We start from the raw sequence: 15,205 nt of genomic DNA, 5'->3' as shown, positions 1-15,205 counted from the left end.
TCAGTCTTGTGACTGGACAGATCACCAGGCGAGGAATCTGCAGTTAAAAGTAACAACTAAAACGCAATCATCATCTTCCTGTTTGTCAAATAAGGGAAGAAGGTCAATCAGATTTTCATAACTCTGAGCATTTTGTTTCCAAAGAAAGTTTAAAACACTTTCTGGTCATTGATTTACTGAGTTCATTTACCCACATCCAATACAAAGACATCGACATTACTAGAAGAGATGGCTCATTTAAAAGAATTGACTGTCTGGTTGCCTTTACTCCGCCGACGGAACCCACGGTATTAGAAATGTGAATAAAAAGCAATATGCCATTTCTATTGACTCCTACTGAATAAAATGACAGATAAATTAGTGCCTTTGCAAATCATTACCAAATATACATCGAACAGCAAGATCACATTTAACACTGCCTTTGGGTCATTAAAAAGCAGTTTTGACTTCCAGACTCACTAGTTTCAGGAACTAACCGCCTCTTTACATTTTGTGGAGAAGATTAAAGGTGCAATTCGAGAGCATTTTTGTCTTTCTAGCCGTTTTGGTGATGCATTTCACATTGCGCACAGGTCTGTTTTCACTTATCAGTTTAAACCCTCATACATGTATATAGGGCCTGCTTAGGTGGGGTAATTCAGGGTCCTATTGACAATGCAGCAAGCTTCTTGTGCCCTAAAATTTTTGGCAGCTAATGTTCATGTGTGACAATGTGATTATTTTTTATTGAACTTCTATTCCGTTTGACTGTCATTTGCAGGAAACAAGCAAATGACATACTGTACTTTGGACCCCATGCATGTAGTTTTATTTTATAAAAGGGCTGCACTCACTGCATGTAACTAGCCCTTAACGGCTTGAGTTTTATAAATAGTCATTAGCTGTATAAACTGAATAATGAATGGTGTGTGGCCACGGAACAAAATGGCAGCCGGCTAAACCTTCCAAAGTAAGAATACGATTACTAGATTTCAAGTCCTGGGCAGGGGAACCTTCTTGGATGCTGCGTGTACGCCCTACCTGTTGCTGGATTGTTCCTTAGCGTCTCTACGAGTTCTGCACCTGGGATAACCGCGGCGCCTCGCCGGACCCGCTTCGCGGGTCCCGCAGCGTCTAGCCCCTGGAACTGTTGCTGACTGTGAACTTGTGGTGAGGAGTGCGGGCCAGGCGATAGTGTTAGCGGGGCTGCGAGCATAGACGCCGGGACTCCAGTGTCCAGGAGTCCCTGCGCGCCCGATTGAAGTCACCTGGGCTGCTCTCCCCGCTGGCCACGCCCCCCCGCCAACGGAGTGAAAAGGAAATCTTGCCTTCAGCTTGTTGGGAACCTTCTTGGATGCTGCGTGTACGCCCTACCTGTTGCTGGATTGTTCCTTAGCGTCTCTACGAGTTCTGCACCTGGGATAACCACGGCGCCTCGCCGGACCCGCTTTGCGGGTCCCGCAGCGTCTAGCCCCTGGAACGGTTGCTGACTGTGAACTTGTGGTGAGGAGTGCGGGCCAGGCGAGTGTTAGCGGGGCTGCGAGCATAGACGCCGGGACTCCAGTGTCCAGGAGTCCCTGCGCGCCCGATTGAAGTCACCTGGGCTGCTCTCCCCGCTGGCCACGCCCCCTCGCCAACGGAGTGAAAAGGAAATCTTGCCTTCAGCTTGTTGGGAACCTTCTTGGATGCTGCGTGTACGCCCTACCTGTTGCTGGATTGTTCCTTAGCGTCTCTACGAGTTCTGCACCTGGGATAACCGCGGCGCACGCCAGGCCCGCTTCGCGGGTCCCGCAGCGTCTAGCCCCTGGAACTGTTGCTGACCGTGAACTTGTGGTGAGGAGTACGGGCCAGGCGATAGTGTTAGCGGGGCTGCGAGCATAGATGCCGGGACTCCAGTGTCCAGGAGTCCTTGCGCGCCCGATTGAAGTCACCTGGGCTGCTCACCCGCTGGCCACGCCCACCCCCCTATCAGCCTATGAGTGGGTTGTAGCTTGCATAATAGTACCTAGGGCTTCCGCTTCGCGGGAGCGCGCCGGGAGAAGCCCGGGACAAGGGCGGGACCGTCTAAGGCCGTCATAGGCCGAAGTAGGCTGGGCTGGGCCTACCCTCTTGCGTTAGATACCCGAGTATTGGTCTTAATACCTGATATAGCTCTCCTGAGCCCATTATCTATCTTAGGTAGAAATGCCCTCACCGGCAAGGGAGGGTACCCCCATGAAGCAGGGAGGGGCTAAAAATAGGACCCTAGATAATTATTTCCCCCGGGCTGCGGGAGATGGGGATAAGGAGAGCACCTTGATCAGGCTCAGGGCGGAGCGCAGACGCTCTATAGATAACCTGAAACATAGGCCCCTTGGTGAAAACTCGACCTCACTTAGTGAGGAGCCAACTTCAATAGACTATGTCCCCCTCTTGCTGAGGGATTGTACTAATATCCCACCGGTCCCTACCACGAGTTTAACCCCCGCCAATAGCTCAAGCCCAAGCAGGGTGACTATCGAATTTCTCAACCCCCCCCCCCCAGCCTCCAAAGCCAGGAAAGCCAAACCCAAGCTAGCCACTGCGCAAGGGGTACATGGGCCACCACCGAATAAACGTAGGAGGAAGTCGAGGGGTGCTCAGGGTAAAAACAAATCAAAAATCCCTCACTCTGAGTTTGGGAGGACATCAAAACTCCCCCCACCCACTGAGAGATTAGCGGATGAAGTACAACCTAAACCCACTGTACAGGCTGCTACTGCTCCAGTTTTGATAAATGACACAGGAAATAATATCGCTAGTGTCCCCCTTTCTGTTGTTCCGCTAGGTAATTTGGAATTCTTGCTCAGGTCGTTATTACCAATCAGCGAGAGCATCAAAAAGGTTGAGATCAGACTCACCATCCTGGAGGCTACATTAAACAGTATGAAAACCTCGGCTGGTCTCCAGGGTAGATCTCCTGAGATTATTCCCACTCCCACGGCTCCCCAGCAGCCCTCAAATAGGGCAGCGAGTTCAGCCCCCTCACAGGCTGTCACTGTCGAGGCCCCTCCACAACCCCCCAGGACTAACTCTGTACCAGCCAAGCCACCTAACTCCAACAGGTCATCCTCCCCTGTAGACCCAGTCTCTTTAATACAACCCGTTGACAGCATTGCTCCAACACCTTTAATGAAGCCTCCCCCCAGGCCACGTAGGCCTAATCTACCTCCAGAGGCAAATGATTAAACGGTAGTCATGGCTGGCGTTCCCCCCACTTGAAGCGGGCGAAGCGGAGGACTTTTGCTCTCTAAAAAGTAGGGTAATCAAGTGGTTGAACGTGAACAGACCCCTCCCGGTATATCTAAATAATGAAATCATAATGGTTAGAAGGGTGCCTTGGGTAGGCAAAACATACAAATCCATAACAGGGGATTGCATATTGGTGAGTTTCAGAGATGCTGGAACTGTTACTTATATATGTCAAGGAAAGAATAGATCACGGGAATCAACCATTCAAACCCTCCATGTGTCTTTCTTTTTTCCTCCTATCCCTACCCCTATACACTCTTCCTTCGTTTTGTGTCTCATGTTAATATTAATATTTTAGCATCGGGATCTTGAAAATGTTTAATGACTTTATTCATGTAAATATGTATGTGCTTTTATGGTGATTTTTAATCATCGAATAAAGATTCCTTGAATTGAATTGAAAGAATACGATTACTAGATTTCAAGTCCTGGGCAGTCATTTGACGAACATATATATTCTGGGAGGTAAAGCCCTAAACATAGAAAAACACTATTTCTGAGGAAAGACAACAGGAAACGTTCGCCCTGGTGAGATGGGGTCCTCCGACAAATCCCAGAGGTGCCCTAGAAATCCATGGCCTACTTTAAATTCCTTAGGCTAGATGAAGAGATGTCACAAAAATGCAGAACAAATGAGGCTTAAAACCCTATCTGAAATGGGCTGCCTTCACAAATATTCGTGGACAATCTCGTTAAGTAAGTTTAAATTTTACCTCCAAGAGACTGACTTCTTGTAACACAGAAAAACAGGAAGTGTCCAGGTAGTAGGCCAAGTAGATTCTAAGGAGAGAGGTTGGTCTCTTACTCAGCCACCTTCAGCCAGTGATTTCCCTTTGTTTGGATGGGTTGTCCCTCTAGGCCTTTACATTTCATAGATTTGTACTTTGTCCCTTTTGTGTTCCCATAGGTTTGTGGTGATGGGGATCAAAACAGAGCTTTTCTTAAACCTACAGACAGCATGGCCCATTTGATGTATTCACTTACACACATTTTAATTCCGGTTTAAGGCTTTTTAAAAATGTATTTATGAAGTGTAAATACAGTGTGCCATTCACTAACAGTTTTGCAGGATGATTTCTTTTTTTTTTGTGGTCATAAGATGTTGAATTTGTAGTTTTTCCCCCCTAAAAAGTAACGATGTGCACTGCATACAGGCTTTCTTAAGGATGAAACAAATATCGGTACCTTGTAACAGAGCACCAGATCAAACAAGACATTCACATCATCAAACAACTACTCAGCACTCATCCCAGACAGCCCGCACGCGCCTCCACCATCACCTCCCCTCCCAACTGGTCCTCCACCCGGGTGGCGAACTCTCGCACTCGACTCCCACCGCACTGGACCACAATCCCTGTTCACAACCGCGAAAACCGCCCCCATCGCTCCTGTAATCCTCTCTCGGACCTAGACACAATCGCCCTCCTCCGCTCCTACGACCCAGCTCCCCATAGCAATACACCCGACACTCTCACTGCCATTCCCACGATTCACTCCAATCCCCTTAGACCCCCCACACTGAACAACAGAATAGCTATCCATAGTAACCTGAGTAAAGTCCCTCTCGCTCTAGAACCCCCTTCCTCCCTCGACACACCCCGTCTCAAATGCACTCTCCTCAACTGCAGATCAGCCGCAAAACACTCCTTCGCTATCGCCGATCTCATCCTAAAACTGGATCTTGACTTAATCATCATGACTGAAACATGGCTAACAGAATCTTCTACACCTATAATGGACATTCTGGTTCCCCCCAACTACCACATCACCAGACTTGACAGGACTGGCAATAAAAAAGGTGGCGGAATCGCATGTATACACAGGCGCAACCTCTCTGTCCTGAAAGTAACTTCCCCCTCCCTACCCTCCCCAACCTCCTGTGAATACATCTGCCTCAATATTATCAGTGAGGGCAAACCGATTTGCACTCTTCACGGCGTGTATCACCCACCCGGCGACAACCTTACCTTCTCCCAGCAAATCATGGATATGATCTCAACCAACTCCGGGCGACAACTCACACAAATATACCTTGGTGACTTCAACCTCCACTGGAACGATCACAATGATGCGGTGGTAAAAGGTCTGAAGAATTTCCTTAACGCCCTTGACCTCACTCAAATCTGCAATAGTCCAACTCACAAGAAAGGCTCTATCCTCGACCTTATCATCTCCAAAGAAGCCTCTATCCATCTCGAATCTATCCAACCCTGTGACTGGTCCGACCATCACATTATCACATTCTTCATCAATGTAAAAGTTAAATTTAACCCTGTTCAATCCGCCAGGCCCAAAATCTGGAAAAGAGACATGAAAAAACTAAACTCAAACCCTCTGCCCCCCAACAGCTGCAATTCACTACTTCCTCCCACTGGCGTTAAGGACGTCCAATCCTTGACTGATCACTATCTTAATACTATGTCCTCAATAATTAATGAAGTCGCACCCTTGCAGCTAAAAAAAGCCTCCGCAAAAATCTCCAATCCCTGGTACGACGGGAGTCTCAATGACGACAGACGCGCCATGCGAATGGCAGAGCGCACCTGGAGATCAGCTCCCTCTGCACTGAACCTAAAAACCCTGAAGAAAAAGAGAAATGCCTACTTCAGGAAAATAAAACGCTCAAAATCAGTCTTCTTCAGCCGTCAGCTTGACCTAGCCAAAAATCGTCCGAGAAAGCTGTTTGAGCTTATCCGAACGCAATCCAAAGAACACCCCCAACCTCTCAACACTATGGGTGAAGCTCCCTCCTGTGAAGACTTCGCCTCTTTCTTTATCCAAAAAACTGACAATATAAAGAATGACCTTCTCATGGATGCAAGCCGCTACCCCAAACCCCTCTACATAGCACCAACTAAACCAAAAAACAATGCCATCTGGTCAACCTTTGTCACCTACACGGAAGAAGAAATTGGCAAACTGCTCAGCACACTGAAACCTTCCAACCACCTCACGGACCCCCTTCCTGCTAACGCTGTCAAAGCCCTTACCCCGTCGCTCCTTCCACTCTGGACTAAAATCATTAACAGCTCACTTCAACAAGGGTCCATTCCCGACTCCCTCAAAGTGGGGCAAGTCACGCCCTTGCTAAAGAAACCTACAGCCGACCCCTCAGACCTCAACAACTACCGCCCCATCACCAACATTCCGACTCTTGCCAAACTGCTGGAAAAATGCGTACAAATACAATTGTCTAAACACATTACTCAGTTTGATCTTCTCAACTCTCATCAATCAGGCTTCAGAGCAAATCACAGTACTGAAACTGCTATGACTCACGTAATCGATGACGCCCTCCAAATCCTAGATAACAACGATACCTGCCTCCTAATCCTCCTTGATCTCTCCTCCGCATTTGACACCGTCAAACATGAGAATCTACTCGACCTATTAAACACAAGAATGGGCCTATCTGGAACTGTGCTCAAATGGTTCACGTCCTTTCTGCATAACAGGTCGCAGAAATTCAAGAGCAACAACTTGATGTCCGCGCCAAGACCTGTATCGCTAGGCGTACCACAAGGGTCCTCCCTATCCCCAACTCTGTTCAACCTAGTTATGGAACCTCTCACCACCTTGCTACAAGAATCCAATGTGCACTTCCACATGTATGCTGATGACACCCAACTTTATCTCAAACTTCAATCACCCAATGACATCACACTCTTGAATTCAACGATCAGTAGCACCCAATCCTGGTTGGCCGCTAATCATCTCAAACTTAATGCCCTCAAAACAGAGTTCCTTTTGATCTCACCTCCCGCGAAGATCACTACCGCACAAATATGGCTTAAACACCTAACGGCACTCAATGTTCAACCCACCATCGTGGACTCAGCAAAATCCTTGGGCATAACACTCGACACCAATCTCAGCATGCAGGAACACATCAACAAAGCAACTAAGGGAGCAAATTTCCAAATCAACACCCTTAGGAAACTTAAACCCTTCCTTCCAGCCAAAGATTTCCAAACTGCGGTACAATCACTTGTCATTCCTCGAATAGAATACGGCAGCACCGCCCTCTGCGGTCTCCCCCAAGCTACTACGGCACCCATAAGAGCCTCTTTAAACGCCGCAGCGAGACTTATCACTGGATCAAAAAAACACTCACACATCTCCCCTGACTTCAAATCCCTGAACTGGCTGCCTTTTGAAGCCAGGATACACCTGAAAATCGCTTGTCTGACACACAAGGCTGTCCACCTTAGCTCACCTAGATACCTCGCTCAGAAGCTGACGATTTCTGGAGGATCCAGAAACACTAGAGGCACAAACAATCTTTTGCTAAAGCCTAAAAGATTCCGCAAAGAAAAAACCTACAAACGCTCTTTCTCAGGAATGGCTCCCAGGATTTGGAACTCACTCCCCCCTGAAATCAGACTCATCCCATCTACCATTCTTTTCAAGAAAGAAGTAAAAGCGATCCTCATGGCTAAATGCACCTGAAACACTACTGGGGATCAACTTCAAAGACTCAGTGCTCATCTGTACTACTTGTTCGAACCCTTTGCTTTTCTGTATGACTTTGAAATTGACTACTTGATTGTTTATGATATCATTTCACTGTACTTTTAACACTATAGATGTTTCTGTGTATATTCTGCTATTCACCTATGTAAAGCGCTCTGATATCTGCGAAGATCTTGTTCGCGCTATATAAAACTTTCAAAATAAATAAATAAAAATAAATAGTATGTTATATGAGATGTTTTGCTGTATATATTTTTTTCAGATCCTCACTTACATTGCAAACTTCATCTTCCGACTCCTTTTCATAACACTTCTTTAAAATGATCGCTTAACTCTGCTAATGCAATAGTTTCATATTGTTGGAGCACAGGACATGTTGGTTCACTGTAGGATTTCCTTTACAGAACAGCGGGGGATGCGGTAACAGATAAAACGTTGTGCAACTATTAACACACGTCACGTAACAAAAAGACATAGCAATGGGCCTGGCCAATGTCTGCCTCATTTACAAAGGCCTCGCTGCACAGGGACCAAAATACCAGCAACACGTTCTGTGCCGCCCTACTCCTTTCATCGCAAATACAATACAAGAGCAGAGGGTTCCTAAATGGTCGTCACCTTATAAAAGCAGTCCATGGACAGCAGCACCACCCAGGGGACATCCAGGGCTTCAATGATCTTATTCGCGACCGTGGTCTTTCCAGAAGCACTTCCACCACAGAGCCCTGGGGAAAGAGGAAAGAAAAGACACCATCACATCTGCTTCCAGGGGCTGCAAGGGGACTGGATCTGTGTGTTCAATGTTATTATCTGGCATGGAACTGCACACAGGGATAGCAGGAGCAAGGATACCACTGATACAATAGCACAATGAGAACATGCTAGCGGCAGATTGTCGGCTGCCAATACAACCATCGACACAAGGCAGACTGTGTAAAACACTGCGGCAAAGAGGGCAGAGATCCATACATTGGGCATGAAAATATATTCGATATTCCTTTATGTGTCGGTTTTATTTTAAAGATGATTTACTCTTCTGAGATTTAGCCTCTTCAGTTTTATTTGCATTTGCATAAAAGTAAAAGGATGACTCTTGTTGGCAACTCAAAGGCATCGAGGATTGTAACGCAATACATCTTGCTATTATAATGAGTCTCTCTTCATTTGTGGTCGATTTGAAAATCCGGATATGTAAAAAAATAAAGAAAAAGCACATATTCATGGGCAAGCCCTGAACATAAACTCGACTCACTTTACTGTCGCTGTCTTCAGGCAGAATTGAGAGGACAGTATCTCAGGCAGTAGTCACGAGGCAGCACGAGAGGCCCTTTATGATCGAACCCTGCTTTCTAGGGGGCTGTGGGGAGGAGATTGGACCCAGCGCCCAAGGTGCCCATGCTTGGCTGCCCCACTAAGACCAGTTCATGTGGTCCCAGGCCATCCGAGGTTACTAGACTGGAATTTCGATCACTGGAGCCATTTACCACTGGCGTCCCAGCCCCCATTGCTAATGGACCCCAAAATGACGGATCACAAACCCTTGTTTGGCCCTTTACTCTCAATGGAAACGAGACAGAGAGGTCAAAGGGCAACTCAAGGTCCGGATGAGAGTTAAGAGTCAAAACACAAGAAAAAAGCTCCCCCGAATAACTAAATGTCCAATCGGTGCTTTACTTTATAGAAAAGAAAATTACTCTTATGCACATGCAACTTAATACTAAACAGAAAATAAAGATAAACCAAGACAACCAGAACACCAGGGCCTTCATAGCCACAGACCTCAACTTTCATTACAGCATTTACGTGCCGAACACGAATATTTGAGTCTATGGCGAATGTTACCGGACGGAAGTGTTCATGGTCGCCACTGGACTAATCAAGCACGGAACAAACACTTACAAATCAATGACCATATGTTGCGATAAGGCATCAAGCGCACTGAGTCGCACCAGCCCTTGCTCTCTCAACCCCAACAGTAAGTTCTTATCCGGGCTTTCAACAGGTTAGAAGTTCACTTTGCTGCTCTTCAAAGCCCAACGCGTATCCCAGGTCTCCCCAGGCTCAGGCTGCTTAAAAACAAAGCTTCAGACAGACGAGTAAGAGCACTATTTGACTAAATCAATCACCCCAGCTGCGCGAGTCAAATTGACTTAGTCAAACTGTTCGTGCTCGGCTGTCTGAAGAGTCTCCTTGTGTAAACAACCTGGGAGCCTGCTGGTGCCTTGGTTATCAAGCCCTGTTTACTTGGTTTAGAGGGGCTGCTCTCCTCCGAGGCTTCCTGCTGCTCGCCAAACATTGATTTGGGGTTGGTGACCGGCACTACGAGTGTCCTGAGGTATCCACACATCTGCCATGAAGAGATACAGCTCCAGTGATGCTCGAGGCCTGTCCAAAGCTGCGAGGCACCCCATCGAGCCTGGCACCCGTGGAGGGGTTACTTTTAGGGCAATGGGCACAATGTGCAGTGCCCGCTGCCCTGCGTCTGGGCACAGTCAATGGAAGTTCCCAACAGGCTGATCCGAAAGTAGGGACCACAGGTTCTAGTGCCTGTCCAACAAATCTAGGCAAGAAGTTATTGAAAAATGCCTTATACTTCATAAATGAATCTGGTTGGAATTCCATGGTAGCGAAGATTCCCACACGCACAGGAACACAGACTCCGGCAACCTCCCCAGCAAGCACAAAGCTGGAGGCAACAGACCAGGCTTTCAAAGAAAAGTATTTCCAGGACGCTTTGAGGGATTTTGATGCAGGGTCAACTGTAAAGGACTCAGGGCAACATCTCTGCGTTACTACTTCGAATTGCCAGGCCAAAATGGAGGTGGTCCTTGTTGCGCCTGGAGATAACTTCTAGGCACACACTTTTCTCTGCACAGGGCAAGGGCCTGGAATAAGAGTGGTTCATGCTCAAACATCTGCTGCTTTTTCAGCAGGTCCTGGATGATGGAGGCAGAGGTTCGGTTTCCTGGGTGACCTCGAGATGCAGACATACCAGCTCCACAGACCCTCACGAGCAGCTGAGCTGCTGAACTCCGATACAAAGGTCTCTACTGGAGGGCGCTGTCCAGTGTCCTATTCCATTGCACACAGGAAACTCTCATGGCAGGGCTGTCAAGCAGCACCTTCCCCAAGATTCTTGCCCGAGACAGGCAAGAAGGAAGCGGTCAGGGAAACCCCACCTCTGGAAGACAGTCATTCTCAACAGCAAAGGAACGCAGCTCGGTCCTGGTTTGAAGAAAGATTTGGGACCCATTTCTGGGGAAATTAACCTGCATTTGTAATCAGAATCGACCAACTAGCTGTCCTCCCACATTTGAATTATGGGAGAGCTCTACCAATCACAAACGGTGTATGCAACACATGCTCAGCTCATGCCATGGCCAACAGCCGCCTCTCCCGGACTGCTTCTAAGCAGCCCAGGTGAAATATACATGGAGCCCCAGAGCACAGGCCACACCTCGCAAAGATCACCTCAAGGCCGGGGGGAGCAGTCTCACAGAGGCTCTGCTGCAAGAAGGCAGATAGCGGTACACATCCACCACCAGTGCACTCTAGCACTTTGTGGGGGAGGACTTCATGCTGGGGGGGCGTGTATGGTGTAAGTTGAGGCTGAGTGCAACGCTTGTGTGTATGCAACAGTGTCTCTTGAAATCCGTTGTGGCTCCACCTGTGTTGCGACCTAAAATGGTGTGCAGAGCTTTGTGCGAGGCCGCCCTGGTCTCTGCTGACCTTGGAGCCTGCACTTTGAATACCTTTCTCTCCTGCCTACCTGTAAAAACGCCCATCTGCAATTCATCCTGACAACACTTACGAGTTGCATAAAGCCCACTAGTGCCAACAGTTGCCACACGTGAATGCGACATGCAAAGTGCACCCCAATGTCAATCACAGCTTTGGGATCTCAAGCCATAAAACAGGGAAGATGCAAATAAGAGTACATATGATCTTGGCAGGGATAGAAAGTGCTATATAATGATATGACAACACAAAACCCATGAACAACCTGAAGGGTGACACTGATCATGAGAGCTGCAGTGTGCAGAGAGACAGAGAGCATGCCACAAGTCCTTCAACCAGATACATTACTCAGGAACTTGCAATGAAGCCAGGATGAGACTGTACCTTTCCAAGAGGGAGGACAGGCTGGGTCTGTGATGCATAGAGCAGACCGGACAGCTCTGTCTGGGGACATAGGCACTGCTTGGGGGGCAGAATGATGGAGCCACTTTAAGAAATGGGAAGCTCGGTTTTCTGGGGGCACTGCGCCATCTCGTGTGCCATGTTTGTCACCTCCAGGCTGCCCTGCTCGGGTAGCCCTGCCCAAGTCTTAACTAGGGCCCTCTGTCCCGGGGCACGGTTGAAGAGGGCTTTGGCCTAGGTGGAGCAGTTTTGGGCCTGCCAGGTCACATTGGGGACATTTGCACTATCTTTATATAAAGGTGAAGTTGAACCCACCAATGTCTGCATATCTGGGAATGGTGTAAACTGTTAATTACGCTGTGAGCTAAACTAACAAACCACTGAACTAATATTACCAGTCATGAGAAACTGGTAAAGGAAAACCCTACCGAGTGATTAGAGCCAGCCATTTAAAAAAAATCTATATCTCTATAGATATCTCTCTATATCTCCGGAGATCTCTCCAGAGATCCCTCTAGATATCTATATCTCTATCTTGTATCGTAATTGCATTATATAGAGCTTACTACCCCTGAAGAGGCGTCTAAGCGCTTTTTCGGCATCTCTATCGATATAGCTATTACTGTATCTATCTATATACATATATATTCATTACAAAGAACCAGCGCTGCGAAGTGCACTCACAATCACAGTCATATCAGTTGCTCGGCAGCTTCCCTTCCCTCGGGTAAATCTCATCTACCTTACATACATACATATATATATATATATACACATATACACACACACATGTCGAGAGAGAGATTCTAATTATACACTTTACTTATTAATTCAGAAATTGAAATTTAGATTAATTTAAACATACTTAGCTCCTGCCAGTAGTATTAGCACTCTGACGGCTCATTCTTACAAACACACCTGAGTTCCCCACCTACTGAGCTGCTATATTTACTATATTGTGTGTTTAGGCAACAATATGCATCCACAGATCTCAAAAAGCTCCACTTGTACATCAGACCTGCAGAAAAACGAACTCGGACTAACACATCTCAGGACAAGAAAGTCCATAGAGGGGCGTGAATTCACACGACGAGCTACTTCTGTAAGCCCACTCTGCATTGTGGTTTCTGCATTTAAAGGGACGGTGCATGCTACTGCCGCAACATTTTCCACTGAAACCTGATCCATCTCTCTCGGTCTACAAAACAGAGCACTAAGGCAAAACCTTGGATTCTATCTGTTTAATCCACACAATGAAAGGGGCAGAAGCATCTTCTGAACATAGTCCTGACGCGTTACAGCTCAATACACGAGCCTGGATCACCGGTGAAGAGCATTACTATGGCAAGTAATCACATGCTCTATGTGCAGTTTCTCGATATGCCCAGTAGGCCTGTAATACTACAACATCCAGCATGGTTTGTAAAATACGGAGTTCACAACACACTTTCAGTAAATTAATGTCCAGGTTAAAAACCATTCAAAACGCTGCAGTAGCAATCAATCCGGTGCAACGTATGCAGGCAATAAAGGGACTACGGGCATAAAGGCTAATTAAAAAGCATTTCTTCATACATTTTGCCACAGATCGAATTAATCTTACAAACAGGGCGCCAAGACCGGAAAGGGATATCGATCTAATTATATACATACACATACATATATACATATGTACATATACACACACACATTAAAATATATATATATATATATATATATATATATATATATATATATATATATATATATATATATATATATATATATATTCACTGAAAAAACCATAGGTTTCACACCAGTTATAGTTAGGTGGAAATTTTACTCGCATAAAACCATTGAAATTCCCACGTTATAGTTGGTTGGACTCACTATAACTTGCGCGTGCAATGCACTGCTGATGACATCACATATCACATCACTCATGACATGGTCAGTGACATCACTCAAGACATCACTGATGACATCTCAAATGACATCACTGATGACAACATCCTTGTGACAAAGTGGCAGACCTCCTATCAGCATAAAATAACCTTTGACACACACATTCAAAAATAGAAACTAACATTTTCTTAAAAAAAGGAGAAACCAATACCAATTACAACAACTTATTAGGTAATTCCAACATCTACATACACATCCACTCATTCACCAACAGTTCTATATAGTCACTCATGCATGTACTTACTCATCATATGTACTCCTACACCTATACATCCTGTTACACGCCAATACTCATCCATATAGTTACTCACACACAAATTCACACATGCAAATAAACTATCAAAAAACCATTTACTTGATTACACTGCTATATACACACCACTACACATACTTCCACAGAAACGGAAACATATTTACTCTTAAACAATCAATTATAAAAACACATACTCACTAACCCACCCATACACACAATCATCCACCCATACAGTCTTGCACACATGCCGTCTTCAAAATACGTACAAATAGTGAGTCACTCATTCATGCATCTGTGCTCTAAGTAATATCCCCCACCGAACCATACAGACACTGATACTGATACTCAAAAAAACAACTAATAACCCATATACACACTCATGTAGCTACTCACCAACCCATGCAGCCACTTATACACAAAGTGAGACACAGATACAGATATTTAAATATTTAAACATTACTCGCTAATATATGTATTCACTAAGATACATTTAATAAGTCAGTTAACCAATCAATTTTACACAAAAAAACATCCATTTAGACATTTATTTACCCATTTATTCTTCCATCAACCTTTAGATATACATATATAAAAAATATTTATTTTTCAGAAAGATACACATTCACTGGATGATGTCATCAGTGATGTCATTTGAGATGTCACGAGTGATGTCACTGACCATGCCATGAGTGATGTAATATGTGACGTCATCAGCAGTGCATTGCACGCTCAAGTTATAGTGAGTCCAACTAACTATAACGTGGGAATTTCAATGGTTTTATGCGAGTAAAATTTCCACCTAACTATAACTGGTGTGAAACCTATGGTTTTTTCAGTGAATTTAATAGGTTTTTTAAATGCTAATTCCTAACTATAACTGGTGTGAAATCTATGTTTTTTTCAGTGAATATATATATATATATATATATATATATATATAAAATTTCTATGGCAAAATTAAACCCCTCATTTTGTTCCTTTTCAAATTAAATGTATTAAGTGTTACCACTTTATTCCAATCAAGATGACTTCAGGTGTGCCATACTTTTGTCATAAGTAAGACTGTTAGCGTTCTAGTTGTTCTTTAGAAGACTCTGGGACATTCTGTCATTGGGCTATAGTTGGGCTACATCTGGCTGATATTTG

The 15,205-nt window shown here is 45.5% G+C and overlaps 1 protein-coding gene across 4 annotated transcripts in view; it reads right to left on the bottom strand.

The window, feature by feature from the left end:
- LOC147709635 (uridine-cytidine kinase-like 1) overlaps positions 1–15,205 on the bottom strand; it is a 227,244-nt gene that overhangs the window by 173,843 nt on the left and 38,196 nt on the right. For all 4 annotated transcript variants that reach the window (XM_086928159.1, XM_086928158.1, XM_086928156.1 and 1 more), the window contains exon 3: positions 8,341–8,447. In XM_086928159.1, the coding sequence (XP_086784285.1) occupies positions 8,341–8,447 (107 nt within the window). The remainder of the gene's footprint in view (positions 1–8,340; positions 8,448–15,205) is intronic.

Source organism: Lissotriton vulgaris, chromosome 6 (genome assembly GCF_964263255.1).
Source record: "Lissotriton vulgaris chromosome 6, aLisVul1.2, whole genome shotgun sequence".
Lineage (NCBI taxonomy): Eukaryota > Metazoa > Chordata > Amphibia > Caudata > Salamandridae > Lissotriton > Lissotriton vulgaris.
Note: the sequence above shows the minus strand (reverse complement) of the source record. Positions and strands in the feature narration are given on the sequence as shown.